At 42.6% G+C, this 21,968-nt stretch overlaps 1 protein-coding gene across 2 annotated transcripts in view; it reads left to right on the top strand.

The window, feature by feature from the left end:
- RABGAP1 (RAB GTPase activating protein 1) overlaps positions 1–21,968 on the top strand; it is a 198,227-nt gene that overhangs the window by 140,899 nt on the left and 35,360 nt on the right. For both annotated transcript variants that reach the window (XM_056540844.1, XM_056540845.1), the window contains exons 17-19: positions 6,459–6,602; positions 12,305–12,346; positions 12,486–12,614. In XM_056540844.1, the coding sequence (XP_056396819.1) occupies positions 6,459–6,602; positions 12,305–12,346; positions 12,486–12,614 (315 nt within the window). The remainder of the gene's footprint in view (positions 1–6,458; positions 6,603–12,304; positions 12,347–12,485; positions 12,615–21,968) is intronic.

Genomic DNA, 21,968 nt, shown 5'->3' with positions numbered 1-21,968 from the left:
TAGAAAGTTGTTTCTAATACATTGATTAACAAAATGTAAAACATTTTTTTTTTGATAGATACTCTTTAAATATAACAACATTTTCTATAGGGTAAAATCTTATTTACCACCATGTACTCTGGTCTTGCTACCTCGCTCATGAAGAAAATACTTAAAAATTAGTTCTGTGCCATATTCTAATGATCCTAAGTAGTCCTAGGGGCGTGTGGCTTTCTGTAGTTGTCATCGCTGCTGCGGGCTGTAACCACCCATACTAGGTGTGATTGACAGCCCGGGCATGGCCTGCCTCACCGCTCTGCTAAAAAGAGGAAGCAGAGAGGGGATGCGGCCATGCTCTCGCTGTCAATCATATCTAGCTGCTTAGATTAATGTCAGTTTCTGTCCTCTGCGAGGCTCACAGTTTAACTTTCCAATTGCATACCTACAAATTTCATAAAGAGTCATATAAACTATTTTTGAAGCATGGGAGGAAACCAGAGATCTCGGAGGAAAGTCACATAAACAAGTAAAGACCATATGAACTCCATGTTGCAGACACATTGTGGCACCCATGAAAAAAAAGGGAAAAAAGAGTTTAAAATGATTGGTTTCTGCCAGTTTTTAAAAGCAGTACTCCAGCTATAGGATGCAGCAAGATACATTGATGAAAGTTAACACATTACACCTCATCTACTCACATTGGTCATATATAGCTACTTAAAGGTGTACTTTGGTGGAGATTTTTTTTCTTTTTTTAAATAAGCCCATACTGCCTAAATGAAAAACCAGCACCTCTACTTACCTCCCCTGCTTCTGGTGTTGTTGCTCCAGTCCCCAGTGTGATCTGCGATCCTCTTCCTGGTTTCAGTGGTCGATGTGTCACAGTGCAACTCAGGGAATCCTACCTCGATCTGAGCAGCAATGTGATGTTTCGAGTCCAAGCTTCCATCTTTTCTTCTGGTGTCAGGGTGAGCTGCACTGTGACAAATCAACCACTGGAACCAGGAAGATGATCGCACTAGGGACCAAAGCAACATTGGGAAGCTCAGAAGGTAATAAAGGTAAGTAAAGGTTTCAGACAGTCTGGGCGTATTTATAATTTTAAAAAAAATCAAGAATTTGTTGTGATGTATGTGCAATTTATTAAATGGTCGCATGGCATTTGATAAATATGACGCTAGTACACCTTTATTTTGAATTACACTTTAGTACACCACTTTGTATGGGTTCCTCCTCTGCGAAATTTTTGTTGTTGTTGAGTTTTTAACCTGTTGCACCAAAACGCACAGCTTTTTACAAATGCTGTGTACAGCCAGTTTTGACAGCCAGCTCTGGGTTGGTGTGGATTTGCGATAAATTGAGGGCTTTGCAACAATGATAAATTAATGATCACTGCAAAAAAAGTTAACCAGTCTATGGCAGAGCTAGACCATTTTAGAAAAAGCATCTGAAGCAAAACTCACTATGAAATGTCTCTAAACATCTGCAACAAATTAACACCACAAAAACCGGGCAAAACCAATGATAAATTCTCCCCATAGACTTTCTATCCTCTGTATTAACTGCTGTTTTCTTATTGATTGTGACTGTTTCTTATAAAAGGAGACCTCTTCACACCATTTACCTGAAGCGTATACTCCATACCTATTCATGTAGGTTCTTTATCAGCTTCTGCTTCCAGTAATATATCTCACTTGGACGCAGCTGGTTCACTGCAGGCCCGGCTCTATCAGCACTTATCAGTCTGTTTCTTCACCTGGAGACATTCCTGTTAAAGGGGTACTCTGCCTCTAGACATCTTATCCCCTTTCCAAAGGGGACCCCCGCGATCTCGGATGTGGCACCCCATACATCCGGTGCACGGAGAAAACGTTGCTCCTGACTGGCGACGTGGGACGCGGCCGTGGCGTCATGGTCACGCCCCCTCAATGCAAGTCTATGGGAGAGGGCATGATGGCCATCACACCCCCTCCCATAGACTTGCATTGAGGGGGCGTGGCCGTGATGTCACAACGAGCATCCGACGCTCTAATCGAACACCGAGTGCAGCAGGGAGATTACGGGAGTCCCCAGCAGCGGGACCCCTGCAATCAGACATCTTATCCCCTATACTGGAGAAGAAAAGAAGGTCCAGCACTGCAGTGAAGGCAGCTTTATTGAGTGAGAAGCACACGGTAAAACACACTAGTCAGACATGTTTCAAGCGCGAACGCTCTTCCTTGCTGACGTCAGTGTGGGCTCAGGTGAGGTCTAATATACCCTGATCCAGGGGTGGAGCAAGATGAAGAAATTCCTACCTACCTGGCGTCACACTGATTACAGGATTGAGGTATACAGGTAAAGAACATATAAAAATGTATCTAAAATACATAAGTAATAATAAGTGTATAATACCACATACCAAAGTATTACCAGCATTAGTGGGAGAAAAGAAAAAGGGGGGAAAAAATACATAATTATTAATTACCGTATTTATCGGCGTATAACACGCACTTTTTAGGCTAAAATTTTTAGCCTAAAGTCTGTGTGCGTGTTATACGCCGATACACCCCCAGGAAAGGCAGGGGGAGAGAGGCCGTCGCTGCCCGCTTCTCTCCCCCTGCCTTTCCTGGGGTCTAGAGCGCTGCTGCCGGCCCTTTTCACCCCCTGGTTATCGGCGCCGCTGCCCGTTCTGTCCCCCTGACTATCGGTGCCGGCGCCGATAGCCAGGGAGAGAGAAGCGGCGCCGACAGCCAGGGGGAGAGAAGGGGCAGCGGCACCCATTGCCGGTGCCGCTGCCCCGTTGCCTCCCCCCATCCCCGGTAGCATAATTACCTGAGTCGGGTCCGCGCTGCTCCAGGCCTCCGTCGTGCGTCCCCGGCGTGTTTGCTATGCGCTGAACGGCGCGGCGCATGACGTCAGAGCGCCGCGCCGTGCATAGCAACGACGCTGGGGACGCACGACGGAGGCCTGGAGCAGCGCAGACCCGACTCAGGTAATTATGCCACCGGGGATGGGGGGAGGCAACGGGGCAGCGGCGCCGGCAATGGGTGCCGCTGCCCCTTCTCTCCCCCTGGCTGTCGGCGCCGCTTCTCTCCCCCTGGCTATCGGCGCCGGCACCGATAGTCGGGGACAGAACGGGCAGCGGCGCCGATAACCAGGGGGTGAAAAGGGCCGACAGCAGCGCTCTAGACCCCAGGAAAGGCAGGGGGAGAGAAGCGGGCAGCGACGGCCTCTCTCCCCCTGCCTTTCCTGGGGGTATATTGGGGTATACACGCGCACACACGCACCCTCATTTTATCATGGATATTTGGGTAAAAAACTTTTTTTACCCAAATATCCTTGGTAAAATGAGGGTGCGTGTTATAGGCTGGTGCGTGGTATACCCCGATAAATATGGTATTAATAATGGAACAGCAGTTCCCGTCGGATAGTTAATCCTGTGGGACTGCAAGTTCCTAAAGTAAACTGCCAGAATGCTTCTCTGTCAGCTAGTTTTTTCCGTATACATCCTCCTCTGATGCTGGATTTAACAAGTTCAATAGCATAAATTTTAAAACCACTAGTATTGCCCTGATGTGCAGTCTGGAAATGGGCAGATGCTGCTGATCTATGTCTGCTCGATGTAGTGGTACTGTCATTCAAATGCTCCAAAGCTCTGGTTTTTAATTTTCTGGTCGTGTAACCCACGTACTTTAAAGGGTACCTTTCATCAAAAAAACTTTTGATATATTATAGATTAATGTATGCAGAATAACTTTCCAATAGCATGTTATAAAAAAATATGCTTCTTTCTATTTAATTTTCCACTTTGAAAAAATGACCACTAGGGGTCTCCCTACCCGTCCTTTTTTATAGATTTCAGACTCGTGCAGGAGTCCTAAATCTCAGACTGCAGCCGGGACACAGACAAACTCACCACTGCACACTGCCAGGGAGCAGTGTTGAGCTTTGTCTGTGTCCCAGCTGCACTGGAAGGGAGACCCCTAGTGGTCATTTTTTCAAAGTGGAAAATTAAATAGAAAGAAGCATACCGTATTTTTTTTATAACATACTATTGGAAAGTTATTCTGCATACATTAATCTATAATATATCAAAAGTTTTTTTGAAGAGAGGTACCCTTTAATTGACATAGTGAGCATTCTATGATGTATATCACATTGGTGTGATTGCAATTAATGTACGGATTAATGAAAAACTTTTTGTACAGTCAGCAGTGGTAAAGGTTTTGGTAGGTTTAGATAATTACAAGTGCGGCATACTCTCTGTCCGCACTTGAAAAAACCTTTTTGGGCTAACCAATGTGGATTGCTGGATCTTTCACTCACAACCACACTTGGTGACAAGTGGTCCCCGAGTGTGGGTGCTCTTTTATAGACTATTTGGCACCCATCACTCAGTATGGACGATAATGTTTCATCCCTCCTGAGGAAATGGAGGTGCCTGTTTATGATTTGTTTGATGTTATTGAAATGAGGAGAGTAGGTGAGTGCTAGAATTGGATTTTTGATTTTATTTCTTGAGATGCATTGTGGACTAAAAAGGGCACTTCTGTCCTTGTTGGCTACAATACCTTCAGCCCTGTGTAAGGTATGTGGGGAATAACCCCTATTCGTTAATCTATCTTTAAGTTCCGTGGACTGTGATTTATATGTAGCTGTGTCCGAACAATTTCTCTTGAGTTTGGTGAACTCCCCTACCGGTATGGATCTGGTGGTGTGTAATGGATGGTTACTGTCAGCTCTAAGAACAGTATTTCCAGAAATGGGCTTGCTGTTTTGTGAAGTAATTGTGAGAGTCAAGTCCAAGAATACCATTGTTTGCGAATTTACTTGATGTGTAAATGTAAGGTTGTATGGGTTATCATTGAGGTATGCAGCAAACAGTGGCACGGTCGCGGCGTCCCCCCTCCAGACTAGGAGAAGGTCGTCAATGAAGCGACCATACCACTGTATGCTGCTGGCAAATGGATTGTCAGGTGTAAAGATGTAGTTGACTTCCCAAAAAGACATTGACAAATTAGCTAGGGATGGTGAGTGTTTGGCACCCATGGAGACACCGCTAGTCTACATGTAAAATGTCCTGTCAAATATGGATAGGGGCGGAGTGCCCCTTTAAGCTTGGTTATTTTTAGTACCAGCAGAAATAGTTGTATTTCTACCAAAAATATAAAAACATCTGTTTAACTTTTAATTAAATTGTAGGCATTTGGGGAAAGGCCTGATAAGAACAATGTTCAAACATAGTCTACAAATAAAATATCTCAGGAGATCTTTGGTTTGGGGGGGTCTAGGAATGACTTTAATTTGGAATGGGAGTCATGAGATTCCTAGTGTATCCAGTAGATTGCTTTGTCTTTAGCATCCTGTTGGACTGGCAGTAGTTAACCCCTTCAAGCATACAGGACACGATGAGAGGGCAAAAAGAGCTACCCTGTTAGTCCGTGTCTCATTCTAAAAATACTACAGAGCAGAGTTTCCAATGTGCAGGGATTTGTGCCTTATAAATGCAGAATAGGTAGATATGATCACCATGTTATACTGTAGTGCAGGGTTTCCCTGAAAACAATGTGTATGATCCGTGGATATCTTTATTGTACATTAACTAATACAATGTGTTAAATGGGTACTCCTCTGGAAAACATTTATTTTTAAATCAACTGGTGCCAGAAAGTTAAACCGATTTGTAAATTACAGATTCAAATGTGGTTAACACCGCGCACCACCACTCGGAGTAGCCGCAACACCTGTGCACGAGCGTGCCGATTCCGCCCTCGGCCAAACAGGAACGTATGAACTTGTGCTTTATTTAGAAATCCTCAGACAATCGTCACGAAAGAGCAAGCCCTCTGACACGTTTCGCACTTACGTGCTTAATCGTAGACTGAGTCTACGATTAAGCACGTAAGTGCGAAACGCGTCGGACAGCTTGCTCTGTCGTGACAATTGTCTGAGGATTTCTAAATTAAAGCACAAGTTTTTTACCGCAACTCCCAGAGCTGGACAATTCGTTCACTTTTCTACGATTTGAAAATCTTAAAAATCTTAATCCTTCCAGTACTTATCAGCTGCTGTATGCTCCAGAGGAAGTTCTTTTCTTTTTCAATTTCCTTTCTTTCTGTGCACAGTGCTCTCTGCTGACACCTCTGTCCATTTTAGGAACTGTCAGGAGCAGGATAGGTTTGCTATGGGGATTTGCTCCTATTCTGGACAGTTCCTAAAATGGACAGAGGTGTCAGCAGAGAGCACTGTGGTTGTAACAGAAAGCCAAAAAGAAAATAATTTCCTCTGTAGTATACAGCCGCTAATACGTACTGGAAGCATTAAGATTAATTACAAATCTGTTTAACTTTCTGGCACCAGTTGATAAAAAAAAATATTTTTTCCAGGATTGTACCCCTTTAAGTTTTACTGTAGATTCTCTTATTGATGTAATACCAGTGTGTTTAGTATGAGAACTTTCATGAAACCTTCAATCTGTCTCTTTTTCTGTTTGCCAGGAATATATTGCAGACCTGTACACTCACTTCCTGGAGATCAGCCTTGAAGCTCACATGTACGCTTCCCAATGGTTCCTGACACTCTTTACTGCAAAGTTCCCGCTATACATGGTCTTCCACATCATTGACTTGCTCTTGTGTGAGGTTGGTACTCTTTGCATCAATCTTTCGGACTTCCTGATCCAGTTAAGATAAATGAACAAAAATAGCAAAACTTGAGGATTGTGTCTACTTAAAGGGTTCATCCCAAGGAAGATACTTATCTATCCACAGCAGTGTTTCCCAACCAGTGCACTTTCAGCTGTTGCAAAACCACAACTCCCAGCATGCTCGGACAGCCGAAGGCTGTCCGGGCTTGCTGGGAGTTGTAGTTATACAACAGCTGGAGGCGCACTGGTTGGGAAACACTGATCCACAACATAGTTGATAAATGTCGGATCAGCGAGGGTCTGACCTCCTGACCCCCTTCAGATCAAAAACACAGAGCAGCTATTCTTGACCATCTCTTTATGGGTATGTACACACTGCGGAATTTCCGCGAGTGGAGATTCCATACAGTGGCGTCCGCTGCCGAAATACTTTGGCGGTAGGACCGTGCAGCACTGCGCTGTCATCACAGTGCTTCCAGACTTCCATGCTAAGAATGAACATTTTCCTTTCTTTGCGTGGAAAAAAAATTTCAGTGGCGAAATTGTCTGTTTGAACGGGGCTCGCGGAAGACCCATTCACACTGATGTTAATGTTCACTGCGCATAATTCATGCAAGAATTACACAGTGTGAACATAGCCGAAGTCCTATAGAGATTGAAAGAGTGGTAACATGCTTGCACGACTGCCACTTTATTCTGGTGTGGTTCAAAGGAGGTCACATATGTCAGACTACTGAGGAAGCATTTATCATCTATCCTAATCTAATTGAACAATTCTGACCTTTTTTAAATTGAAGTTGCCCATTTAGGTCTTTATCTATTAGTCATAAGTCACAAGCTGTAATAGGCAGCCCTTAATCTGGAGAAACAATCAGATCCCTGAATTACATGGACAACACATTGAATTTAAAGGGGTATTTCAGGGCAAAACTTTTTTTTATATATCAACTGGCTCCGGAAAGTTAAACAGATTTGTAAATTACTTCTATTAAAAAATCTTAGTTATTAGCTTCTGAAGTTGAGTTGTTATTTTCTGTCTAACTGCTCTCTGATGACTCACGTCCCGGGAGCTGTGCAGTTCCTATGGGGATATTCTCCCATCATGCACAGCTCCCGGGACATGACATCATCATTGAGCAGTTAGACAGAAAACTTCAGAAGCTAATAACTATTGGAAGGATTAAGATTTTTTAATAGAAGTAATTTACAAGTCTGTTTAACTTTCCGGAGCCAGTTGATATATATAAAAAAAAGGTTTTGCCTCCTGGAATACCCCTTTAACTATGTACTGTGCCTTGCAAAAGTATTCATACATGGATTGTTTGAGGATTTTGATAATTTAATTTACAGAACATACCCACAACTTTGAAGATGTTTTTTTATTTTTTTTTTTTTTTATTATTGTGAAGAAAACAACAAATAGGAGAAAATAACAGAAAAAGTCAATGTGCATAACTATTCACCCCCTAAAGTCAATACTTTGTAGAGTCACCTTTTGCGGCAATCACAGCTCCAAGTGGCTTTGGATAAGTCTCTATGAGCTTACCACACCTTACCACGGGGATTTTTGCCAATTCCTCCTTGCAAAACTGCTCCAGCTCCTTCAAGTTATATGGTTTGCGCTTGTGAACAGCAATCTTTAAGTCTGACCACTTATTTTCAATTGGATTGAGATCTCGGCTTTGACTAGGCCATTCCAACACATTTACATGTTTCCCCTTAAACCACTCAAGTGTTGCTTTAGCAGTGTGTTTGGGGTCATTGTCCTGCTGGAAGGTGAATCTCCATCTTAGCCTCAAATCGTGCACAGAGTGGTACAGGTTTTGCTCAAGAATATCCCTGTATTTAGCACCACCCATCTTTCCCTAAACTCTGACCAGTTTCCCAGTCCCGGCTGCTGAAAAACATCCCCGCAGCATGATGCTGCCGCCACCATGTTTCACTGTGGGGATTGTGTTCTTTGGGTGATGTGTTGGGTTGGGTTTGCACCAGTTAAATTTTAGTCTCATCAGACCAGAGCACCTTCCTCCATATATTTTGGGAGTCTCCCACATGCCCTTTCGCAAACTCCCAACGTGCCTTTTGGTTTTTAGCTGAAAGTAATGGCTTTCTTCTGGCCACTCTTCCATAAAGCCCAACTCTATGGAGTGTACGTCTTATTGTCATCCTATGTACAGATCCTCCAGTCTCTGCTGTGGAACTCTGCAGCTCCTCCAGGGTTACCTTAGGTCTCTGTTCTTCCTCTCTGATTAATGCCCTCCTTGCCCGGTCCATGAGTTTTGGTGGGTGCCCGTCTCTTGGGAGGTTTGCTGTTGTGTCATGTTCTTTCCATTTGGTTATGATAGATTTGATGGTGCTACTAGGGATCATCAAAGATTTGGATATTTTTTTATAACCTAACTTAGTGCTGGGCGATATACCGGTTCATACCGAATACCGTTTTTTTTAAAATTCTGTACGATATGAATTTTTCCTATACCGCAATACCGGTCAGACCCTCCCCCCCCCTCCCCCCCTTTGAATGAATGAATTAACAGCTGCAGCGCTGTCCCCACATTTGGGAACTAATCATATGTGACCTGCAGGCGCTGTTCCCCCCACCCTCCTGTGAGCCGCTGGCTCTTTAAATTAATGAGTTGCGTGCCGCGGCGCTGGAAATGATTAATAAAGGACATCTGTACTGATTAATTTTACATATTCCTGTGCCCAGGCTGCAAAAATAAACAAAATAAACATTGACTCACCTTCCTACATTCCTCGGTGGCTCTTCATGCTGCTTCCTGTGGACGGGAACGTCAGAGCCGTAAGCGTATCACCGCCCACAGCGATGTCCCGCCTTGGCCAGTGATAGGCTGAGCGCACTTTTATGAAGCATGAAGATTGCAGCGGAGAACAGTGAGGCTGATACTGGAGCAACGTGGGAACGTAGGAAGGTGAGTCAAAGTTTATTTTGTTTATTTTTGCAGCCCGGGTACAGGAATATGTAAAATTAATCAGTACAGATGTCCTTTATTAATCATTTCCAGTGCCGCGGCACACAACTCCTTCATTTAATGCGCCGGCGGCTCATAGGAGGACGGGGGGAGTAGTGCCCGCGGGATACATAGGACTAGTTCTTTGATGTGGGGGACAGCGCTGTGGCTGATAATTCATTGGGGGGGGGTTACAGAAGCAGAGAAGCGCCCGCAGGTCACATATGATTAGTTCCCCAGTGTGTGTGTGTGTGTGTGTGTGTGTGTGTGTGTGTGTGTGTGTGTGTGGGCGGGGGGGGGGATACCATTAAATACTGTGGAACCGCCATAACTTACAAAAATACCGTCATATGCATTTTTGGTCATACCACCCAGCACTAACCTAACTCTGACTTGTACTGCTCAACAACATTATCCCTTACTTGTTTGGAGAGTTCCTTGGTCTTCATGGCAGTGTTTGGTTACTGATGCCTCTTGCTTAGGTGTTTCAGCCTCTGGGGCCTTTCAAAAAAGGTTTATATGTAATGACAGATCATGTGACATTGCACACAGGTGGACATCATTTTACTAATTATGTGACTTCTGAAATTGGTTGCCCCAGAACTTTTTATGGGCTTGCTAACAAAGGGGGTGAATACATACGCACATGCCAATTTTCTGTTTTCTATATTTAAACAATAGTTTTATTTATATATTTTTCTCATTTCACTTCACCAGCTTAGACTATTGTGTTCCGATCCATGACATAAAATTCCGATTAACAAAACATCTATCTTAAAGAGGGTACTCCGCTGCTCAGCGTTTGGAACAAAATGTTCCGAACGCTTAGAGCCAGCGCCGGGAGCTTGTGATGTCATAGCCCCGCGCCCTTATGATGTCACGCTCTGCCCCCTCAATGCAAGTCTATGGGAGGGGGCATGGCAGTAGTCACGCCCCCTCCCATGGACTTGCATTGAGGGAGCGGGGCGTGACATCATGAGGGCGGGTTTATGACATCACAAGCTCCCAGCGCCGGCTCTAAGCGTTCGGAACATTTTGTAGCGTAGTACCCCTTTTAGGATGTAATGTACCAAAATACAAAAGAAGTCAAGGGGGGTGAATACTTTTGCAAGGCACTGTAATGCTACATTTCCTTTGTGATGTTGCTGCATAGGAAATGGGAAATTACTGTCGGATTCCACCACAGATCACTGGTATCTGAGGTCCCAGCAGCTGACTTTTTGGATGATTTCGTGTTAAAGGTCCCTTTAACATAATGCACTTTTTTACAGTTACATGTAGATATTAGTGATTAGATTTTTGCTTCATCTTTATCACTGGACTTGATGCCGAGATAACTTATTGGCACAGGAAATCTGAACCAACATGTAATGCAGATGTGGACTTGCACTGCCCTCTGCTGGAGACATAATATATATCCTTACAGAGAAATTCTATTCTCAGTTACAGTTTAACAAATACAGATTGCATATAAATGTGATTCCTGTTAACCAGGTTTTAGAATACAATTTTAAGTTTCTGAAGAAAGTTTTCCTCTTTGAATAAATCCCCTAATAATATAAGAAAATAAAAGCATTGGGTATCTTTATGTTAATGGGGCTATGTTTATTTGATATTTAATTGTTATTTTCTACTACAATAGGTTTGTCAGTGCATTAAATGGGTGTAAGGTAAATACTAGGGCAACAAGGTATCTCTTGTAGTACCAGTCAAAAGAAATAGTAACTTTTATTTGTTCTTTTGACTTAGAATTTTTCTTTTAATTCTGAGCTAAACCATTAAACTGGACTTTATTTTTTTGCTATACACACTGTCCATTCTTTTTATTGTTAACATTAGCTGAACTCCATTAGTGCCAGCTGATGCTAAGAGAAACATAGAAAACCGCTTTAAACACTAGTAAACTTCCCCCGACATGTTTCGCCAAAATGCAGCATCCCGATGGCTTCTGTAATGAGAGTATACTGTAGTCGCTTTCAACTTTGAAAACATTTTTGTGGGTAGGCTTGGAAACAAAATTGGGGAAAAAATTTTGTTTTATATTTTTTACCCAAAACCATTTTTTACTGTTTTTTCCCTGCACAGAGACAGCCTAGCAACCTGCTATACAGGAAAAAACAAAATAGGACCCGAATTAGTTCCCTGCACAGCTAAGTGGTTAGGTGTTCCACTGTGCCAGCTATATGCTATCAATTTATAAGATGGGAACACTCCTTTAAAATCAAAAACACTCCTTTTTTTCAAATCAACTGATGCCAGAAAGCTAAACAGATTTGTAAATTACTTCTATTAAAAAATCGTAACCCTTTCAGTACTTATCAGCTGCTGTATTATAGAGGAAGCTGAGTTGTTCTTTTCAGTCTGACCACAGTGCTCTCTGCTGCCACCTCTGTCTGCATCAGGAACTGTCCAGACCAGGAGAGGTTTGCTATGGGGATTTGCTCCTACTCTGGACAGTTCCTGACACGGACAGAGGTGTCAGCAGAGAGCACTGTGGTCAGACTGGAAAGAACTACACAACTTCCTCTGTAGCATAACGCAGCTAAGTACTGGAAGGATTAAGATTTTTTAATAGAAGTAACTTACAAATCTGTTTAACTTTATGGCATCAGTTGGTTTAAAAAAAAAAAAAAAAAAAAAAAGTTTCCACCGAAGAACCCTTTTGAGGTCAGTAAAGTGCTGCAAATACCTAATTTAATTCACATTTTTTCGTTTTTGTCTACAGGGAATAAGTGTAATTTTTAATGTTGCGCTGGGATTATTAAAGGTATGTGTTTTTTATTTCTATTATTATAATTCATGTCTTGTATGACATCTAGCTACTTATACAGTTTATAAAAGTAGGGGCCAGATGTACTTTTTCCACTATTTTCCATTGATCCAGAATCTGCTCTAATTTCTCCTAGACCTCTAAGGATGACCTGCTCCTTACAGATTTTGAGGGTGCTCTAAAATTCTTCCGTGTTCAGCTTCCAAAGAGATACCGTTCTGAGGACAATGCTAAAAAGTTGATGGAACTGGCCTGCAGCCTAAAGGTAACTCTCTCGACCCCCTCTGATTTGTGACTCTCTGGTTACTCATTCATTGTAGTCTTTGGCTTAAAGGGGTACATTTTTTTTAAATCAACTGGTACCAGAAAGTTACAGATTTGTAAATTACTTCTATTAAAAAATCTTTACCCTTCCAGTACTTTTTAGCAGCTGTATGCTACAGAGGAAATTCTTTTTTTGTCTTGTCCACAGTGCTCTCTGCTGACACCTGATGCCCGTATCAGGAACTGGAGATGAGCGAACTTACAGTAAATTCGATTCGTCACGAACTTCTCGGCTCAGCAGTTGCTGACTTTATCCTGCATAAATTAGTTCAGTTTTCAGGTGCTCCGGTGGGCTGAAAAAGGTGGATACAGTTCTAGGAGACTCTTTCCTAGGACTGTATCCACCTTTTTCAGCCCACTGGAGCACCTGAAAACTGAACTAATTTATGCAGGAAAAGTCAGCAACTGCCGGGCCGAGAAGTTCGTGACGAATCGAATTTACTGTAAGTTCGCTCATCTCTATCAGGAACTGTCCAGAGCAGGAGAAAATCCCCATAGCAAACCTATGCTGCTCTGGACAGTTCCTGACACGGTCAGAGGTGTCAGCAGAGAGCACTGTGGACAAGACAAAAAAGAAATTCAAAAAGCAAATAATTTCCTCTGTAGCATACAGCTGCTAAAAAGTACTGGAAGGGTAAAGATTTTTTAATAGAAGTCATTTACAAATCTTGCATCAGTTCATTTAAAAAAAAAAAAAAAGAGTTTTCCACCGGAGTACCCCTTTAAGACTTTTGATTATAAATGCCACATTGCGGGATATTTCAGAGTTTTACCTATTTGATGTAACTTACTGCTGACTGAGCTTAAAGCTTCCGATTGTAGTTACGGCACATGAACCCGCCAGGTGTTTGCACACTTCCACTGCACCCAGCTAGTGCCATAAATCTCTCCGATTTCTCCTTTCCTGCACATTACTGATCATAAGGATATTTTCTACTTTTACTTTGATGTCCTAGGTGCCTCTGGGGGATTTTAAGCTTTTCCTGACTACATGAATATGTTAATGTAAGACATTTCTTGTAGTGCATGATCAGACAATAAACCCATCTGTCATTCCTGATAGCACAATTTCCACGATCGTTCCACTGTTCCGGATCATTGCATAGTTTCATTATGGCATCAGGAGGGTTCATTGCAAGAATTAGATAGTGCTGGAAATTAGATAGTGCTAGTCCGTTCTTGTGTGATAGTTTATTTAATGTTAACAGGAGCTGGGGTGCATATGTGTAACCAATTGCCTACAAAGGCATCGAGAGCGTATTCTTATTACATCTAGCATACACTGCATATACAGTACAGTGTTCCCTCAACTTACAATGGCCTCAAGTTTCAACATACAATAGTCTTTTCTGGACCATTGTAACTTGAAACCAGACTCAACATACAATGTACAGACAGTCCAGATCTGTGAGACATGTCACAACTGGAGGAACTGACCAATCAGAATGGGCATTTTACTGGTAAATCGAAGTGCATGCACTAACTGGCTGGCTGGTAGCGCCCCCTACATTACAGGGAGGAACTACATGTTATGTACTACTCCTTACCTGTGCCAGGGTTAGCTGCTCCTTTGGACACCAAATAAGGGTGGCTCCATTTGGGACACTGTGTGTACTGTACAGGACCCTGAAGAAGCTCCTGTCCTCTACATAAACCATTGTTTCCCAGCCAGGATGTCTCCAGCTGTTGCAAAACTACAACTCCCAGCATGTCCGGACAGCCAACGGCTGTCCGGGCATGCTGGGAGTTGTAGTTTTGCAAAAGCTGGAGGCACCCTGGTTGGGAAACACTGACATAGACAGTGATTTACAGCTCCCAGCAGCTCTCTTTCTTTTCACTGGTAAAACCTCTGTATTACTTAAACGTATGCACTGTCTGGTGGCGCCTCCTACAGTAGAGGGAGGTACTACATGTTCTGTAGTACTCTTTACCTGTACCAGGGTTAGCTGCTCCATTGGACACTAGGTGAGGGCGGCTCGTTTTTAACTTTTACCTATACGTTTTTAACTTTTCACTCCATTATGAATAAAGTTTCACTTCTTTGATTGAAATTCCAAGAAAAAAAACTGCAAAGTCAAAAAACTGTATGGTGAAAACCAGATGGAACCATATGCACATACAGTTCTGTACGGTTCCCATTGACTCCCATGATAAAGAAAAAAACGTATAAGGTTTAATGCAGTTTTTCACCCGGACCACAAATTGTGGTAGACTACGGTTTTGGGTACGGGAAAAAAAAACTGACAAAACCGTACAGGATGCAAAACGGACACAACCTGATGCTTCTTTTGGCATACAGTTTTCAATGGAGAGTCAATGCATACGGTTTTCAATACGGTTCCGTATGGTTTTCACATTGAAAACGTATACGGGAACTGTATTGCAAAAATGTGGTGTGAATGCAGCCTTACTTTTATATGGAAGGACTTGCTTTATCTATATTATTTACTTATTTTTCTTTAATCCTCACTTTTTGGATGACAATCCTATTTTTGGATGACATTTCGGTGGCTTGAGAACCAAAATACCAAGTTTCCATAGAGTTATGGTCCAAATAATATTGTAGCTTGAGGGACCACTGTATATGCCAGTGTTTACCAACCAGGGTGCCTCCAGATGTTGCAAAACTACAACTCCCAGCATGCCCGGACAGCCAAAGGCTGTCCGGGCATGCTGGGAGTTGTAGTTTTGCAACATCTGTAGGCACCCTGGTTGGAAAACACTGGTATATGCAAATGTTGCTATTATGGATGCATAATATAATGGGATGTAATATTGGTATATACTACAGATGAGCGAACTTACAGTAAATTCGATTAGTCACGAACTTCTCGGCTCGGCAGTTGATGACTTATCCTGCGTAAATTAGTTCAGCCTTCAGGTGCTCCGGTGGGCTGGAAAAGGTGGATACAGTCCTAAGAAAGAGTCTCCTAGGACTGTATCCACCTTTTCCAGCCCATTGGAGCACCTGAAAGCTGAACTAATTTATGCAGGAAAAGTCAACTGCCGAGCCGAGAAGTTCGTGACGAATCGAATTTACTGTAAGTTCGCTCATCTCTAGTATATACCATAGCATTTTCATTATTTAGGTAAAAACAAAACACCAGGAGATCTTCATAAAAAGGCAAAATTGTGTAATTGGTGCTAAAACTGTGTGGCCGCAGATACAAATGCTTGTTTAGCCGACAGCGCTCGATCTTGATCCGCCTATACACATATTAATGTCTTCTGAATGAGTGGGGGGGATAAGACACTGCCACACTTCACTTGCAGAGTTTTATCTCCCAAAGAACAAAAGAATTGACTGTTAAAATGTAACATTTTGATTTAAGTTTTGAATTTTATCATGTCTGGGAGAGAGAGGAGGCCCCCGTACACATATTAGGCTGCCGTCTAGACCCGTCCCGTTCTTCTCCCATGAAAAATGAAAACGGACTTAAAAATTAAAAAACAGACAATAACGGATGCAAACGGATGTTATCCATTTGGATCCGTTATTGTTCAGTTAATAAAGCAAAAAAACTCAAAAAAATGTTTTGTTCTGAGCATGCTCAGAAGTAAAAACGGATCAAAAAACTGATTGGAAAAACAGATGCCAATGGATGACATTAAAGGCTCATCCGTTTTCCATACATTTCAATGTTAAATTTACTGCATCCGTTTTTTTTCTTTTTTTTTTTAACGGAAGAAAAAATTACTGCATGTGCCATTTTTCCTGCCGTCAAAAAAACGGAAATGAGTGCAGACGGGTACAAACGGATGTAAACAGATTGTAAAAAAAAAATCCTATTGACATAAATGGAATTTTTTTTTTTAAACCGTTCTTAATCCGTTTACAGCCTGCAAGAACGGAACCGAAACGGGGATAAAAAAAACGGGGACAGACGGCCATGTGAACGCACCCTTAGACAGTTGGCTGGTGCTCCCAAGATCGTTGAGTTTGGCAGATTTTTCTGTAATGTGTATGGTGGAGCCATAAGACCCACACTTATGGCTTTAATAGGGTATTTAAAAGGTAAAGGTGCATTATGTTATGTGAGGGGTATCAGCAATCAGACCACAGTCATCACACATGAATGATAGATCCTTTAAATAGTTGAAAAAGACTGGCTCGTTCTTTGTTAGGCTTTGTTCACACCACGTTTTTGCAATACAGTTCCCGTATCAGGTTTTTGATAAAAAAAAAAAAAAGATTCCTCAAAACCTGACTAAACTTTATCAAAACTTGTGTACAAATTTTTAATCCGTATATGGCTTGAAAAATGATGTCCGGTTGCATCCGTTTTTTTTTTTTGTAAAAAACATACGTTTTTAACTTTTCATTCCTTTATGAATAAAGTTTCACTTGTTTGATTGGAATTCCAAGAAAAAAAACTGTGCGAAGTTAAAACCCGTATGGTGAAAACCGGATGGAACCGTACGCACATACAGTTCTGCACGGTTACCATTGACTCCCATGTTTAAAAAAAAAGTATACGTTTCGATTCGGTTTTTCACCAGGACCAAAAACCGTGGTAGGCTATGGTTTTGGGTACGGGAAAAAAAAAACTGACAACACCGTACAGGATGCAAAACAGACACAACCGGATGCATCTTTTGGCATACAGTTTTCAATGGAGAGTCAATGCATACGGAACAGTTTTCAAATTGAATACGTATACAGGAACTGTATTGCTGTGAACCCAGCCTTCCTGACGCTTAATCCGTTTTTTGATGAATAAAATGTTTAATACATTTTGATCAGTCAAGATCTGGGCATTCAGATCCTCACCAGTCGTTAGAACAAGGTGAGAGAAATGCTCGGCGTTGTTCTCCCCATCTTTCTGCAGGAAATGAATTTAAAGGGGTACTCCGGCCCTGAGACATCTTATCCCCTAGATAATATGCCCTGAGATAAGATATCTCACCGCTGTGGACCCCCGCAATCTTGTATTCGCCACCCACCTCCCATAGACTTGCATAGCGGGGGGGGGGGGGGGACGTCACACGGGTGCGGAGTAGTAAAGTCACGATACTCCGGCCCCGTGGTCGCCACCCGGCTGTTTGTTTGTGAGCTGGCACTGCGGCGAGCAGCTCAAACAGGTGGGTGGCGAATACAAGATTCCGGTGGTCCCCAGCGGCGGGACCCCCGCGGTGAGACATCTTATCCCCTATCCTTTGGATAGGGGTTAAGATGTCTCAGGGCTGGAGTATCCTTTTAATAGTAATTCTGTTGAGCCTTTCTCCTGCAATGAGATAGGGAGAGAGGCGCTTAGCCAAAGAGGGGATAAAATTAAATGAGGGAATTTTTTATATATATATATATATATATATATATATATATATTGTACTAAGAAGAAAGTTGCAACAGCATTCTAGGTCAAAAAATGGAGGCTCTTAGCACACTTTTTGATCAAAATGTGTCCCCCCCCATCCACCACGCGGAGGTGGCCTCATATCGGATGGGACCCTAACATGATAGCTCACCTCTGCTGTGCATATAGCCTCTGACTGTGTGACATGTTGGATCAGCCATTGACTAAACCACCTCCAGTCTGAGAGGGGTGCACGGCTAAAGAGGGTGCCACACCCCCCAACTTACAAAGTAAAAACAAAACGCGAAACGGATGTTGTTCCGATCTGTCTGCTCCCTCCCTGTACCTGTGTATCTAGCCAATCAATGTGAGTAGATAAATCAGCATTTTGTATCCATATTGCGAGTGCCATGGGACAATTTGGACGTACTTGTTTTCTCTCATGATTGAGCACCGTAGGAATTGGATTGTATCACTGTACCCGAGACGACACATCGTACCTCTAACCCAAGACTACCATTGCAGGGTCAGTAGTGCCGACCTTGTCATCTATGGTGATTTGTGCATCTTGGCCCTCATATTAAAGGGGTACTCCGGTGGAAAACTATTATTTATTTTTTTTTTTTAAATCAACTGGTGCCAGAAAGTTAAACAGATTTGTAAATTACTTCTATTAAAAAATCTTAATCCTTCCAGGACTTATTAGCTGCTGAATACTACAGAGGAAATTATTTTCTTTTTGGAACACAGTGCACTCTGCTGACATCACGAGCACAGTTCTCTCTGCTGACATCTCTGTCCATTTTAAGAACTGTCCAGAGTAGAAGAAAATCCCCATAGCAAACATATGCTGCTCTGGACAGTTCCTAAACTGTGCTCGTGATGACAGCAGACCTATAAGGCTAGGTTCAGACTACGGAATTTCCGCCTGCAATTCCTCTCTGAAATTGCAGGCGGAAATTACGCTTGCTAAAATGTATAGTGTAGTGATTGGGTTTCCGTTCACAAATTCACACTTCGTCTATGGGAGACTGCAGTGTCCGCGCTGTCCTAGCGCCGACTGATTCAGTCAGCGCCGGCCGCACTCGGAATCTCCGGGGCGGAAATTTTCTGCCCGGAGATTCCGTAGTCTGAACCTATCCTAAGAATGCAAATGCGATTTTCATTAAGTAGCAGGTGAGCCGATACTCCAGAGGCACCATGGTGACTCCTGTGAAGTGTCTGGACTCTTAGAATATCCCTTTAATAGCTGTACTGCGCTGCTTAGCATACGCCATTTAACACTCTGCCCTGCCATCTGTATATGTAATTGTTGGCTTAGCTCTGTGCTCCGTGCACAATGTTAGTGAGCCCTGCTATTGGGGAAAGTGGTTAATAATGCAAGAGGTTTTGTTTCCATCAAGGATATCCTGTCTGCTCTCAGTATGAGGAAAGCTGCATTCTGTGGCTGCTCCTCTTTGCTGATTCACGTTTGTAAGTATCCTGCAGATTACTGCATTCTGTCTCTTATCTGTCTTATTGTGGAACCTTTTCTCAGTTATCTGACTTATTCACATGCTTCTGGCATATGACAATTTATAGCGGAACATGAAGTCCTATGGATTAAAGCAGCATGGAATAGTTCCAGGATGTCACTTACCTCACACTAGGCCGCCCTCACAGGCCTCATTGGGAATACATTACCTGTATTACCTGTAGTTATTTATTGAAGGACCGTGATAGTCTGAGAAGTCGCAGGTTTATATAGAGAAACCTTTTTTTTTTTTTTTCTTTTTTTTTTTTTTTAGAATTTTATCTGATTAATGCTTTTTCTGTAAACTATACAAAATATATTAAATTATACTGTATTACTAGATAACAGTGCCTATTACCACATTCCCAGCACAGGGCCCAATCACTATTCAAGGAACACTAGACATGAATGGTAGGAGTAAACAGGAGATGAACTTGTCTGCACTCTTTGCCTGTTTTATAGGATGAAAAACTTAAAAATATTCTTGTAAGAATCCTGTAGGGAACACATGGATTGGTTTTCTGCTGTCTATTCTATTTTTGGTTGCTGAACAACTCTGTGTGGGGCTTAAAGGGGTATTCTCCCTTTAGAAGTTATCCACATATCCACATGATAATGAATAATCTACGGATGAGGATAAGGGATAATCCATTGCTCTGCTCCATTATTTGGGGGTCACAATTTTTACGGCATTCTCCGGATTTGTGGGGGTTCCATCAGTCGGCCCCCAACTGATCACAGATTAAAGTCTGCATAAAGATTAGTGTGAACAGTGGATTACTTGGGTGACGGGCCAGAGTTCGTGGGGGATCCCTGTGGCTGGACCCCCTGCAATTTGACATTTTATTCCCTATCCTTTAGCTGACTGTAGCTGTTATATTAAAGGGGTACTCCACCACTCAGCGTTTGGAACAAAATGTTCCGAACGATTAGAGCCGGCGCCGGGGGGCTTGTGACGTCATAGCCCCGCCCCCTCACAGTCATGCCCCGCCCCCTCAATGCAAGTATATAGGAGGGGGCGTGCCAGCCGTCACACCCCCTCCCATAGACCTGCATTGAGGGGGCGTGGTGTGACATCATGAGGGGCGGAGCTATGATGTCATGAGCTCCCAGCTCTAAACGTTCGGAACATTTTGTTCTAAACGCTGTGCAGCAGAGTACCCCTTTAAAGTTCTGAGAGAAAGGAAGACGGAAATGTGCACTTTATTTTTTTGGCTACCTACCATATTTGATTCTTTATAAAGGTGGATGACTATGCATGAAGATACCAAAGTATCCTCTTTAATATTTGTTTAAAAGAGTTTTCCAACCATTGATGTTAAAAGGGTTTTCCAGAAATAGACAACCAGAGCTAATTTCTTTCTAAAACAGCACCACACCTATCCTCAGGTTGTGTGGTATTGCAGATCAGTTTCAATAAGGTAGATCAAGCCAAGTTATAATACCACACACAACCTAAGGACAGGTGTGGATCTCTTTTGGGAAGAAATTGGCTCTGTTTTTCTATTCCTGGATAACCCCTTTAATAACATATCTGAAGGTTATACCCCAAATATCTAGTAGGTGGCTACATAGAAGCATAGATTGTCAGCAGAAAAAAGACTTTGTGGCCAGGCTAGTCTGCTCTTGTATTATTTTATGTATATGTTTATGCTTACTGTGGATTCACCAACCACATCTGATGGAAGTTTGTTCCAAGCATCTAGAAAGCATTTGGAAAGTCTTTTCACCCTTTACTTTTTCACATTTTGTTAAGGCCTTGTGCTACAATAGAAAAAAATAAGATTCCCCCATCATTCAGCATTTAATACCTCATAATCGGAAAACAGAATTAAAAAAATCTTAATAATCAGACTCTTTGCTATGTCACTTAAAATTTGGCTCATTGGAGTCACTTGGGGTAAATTCAGTTAATTGGACGGGATTTAGAAAGACGCAGCCCTGTCTATATAAGGTCTCACAGCTAATAATACATATCAGAGGAAGAACCAAGCCTTGGTGTTTAAAGAACTGCCTGTGGAACTCAGAGACGGGATCATATGGGTGCAAAGATCTTGAGAAGATTAACATTTTTTTTACCTTAATTCTATGTGTTATGTCTGGAGAAAACAAGGCACTGCTCATCATCTGCCCAATACCATCCCTCACATACTCACCAGGGTTAAAGGAGTAGTCCGGCACGCACTTTTCTTTTTTTATCCGGTCCGGGCTGCAAAAAAAAAAAGAAAGCAAACTTTCTCTTGCCTGCCTACGCGCCCCCGGAGCTCCGGTACAGGTGTTCGGTCGCCGGGCTGTTTGCTTTTTACTTCCTGTTAGCCCGGCACATCACACGGAGCTTCAGCCTATCACCGGCCGAGGCGGGACATAAAATAAGAAAAGTGTGCGCCGGACTACTCCTTTTAAGGACAACTCTGTGAATATCTTTTGAGTGGCCCAGCCAGAGCACTGACTTGAACCCAGTTGAACATCTCTGGAGAGACCTGTGAAT

This window comes from Hyla sarda, chromosome 9 (assembly GCF_029499605.1).
Source record: "Hyla sarda isolate aHylSar1 chromosome 9, aHylSar1.hap1, whole genome shotgun sequence".
Taxonomy (NCBI): domain Eukaryota; kingdom Metazoa; phylum Chordata; class Amphibia; order Anura; family Hylidae; genus Hyla; species Hyla sarda.
Note: the sequence above shows the minus strand (reverse complement) of the source record. Positions and strands in the feature narration are given on the sequence as shown.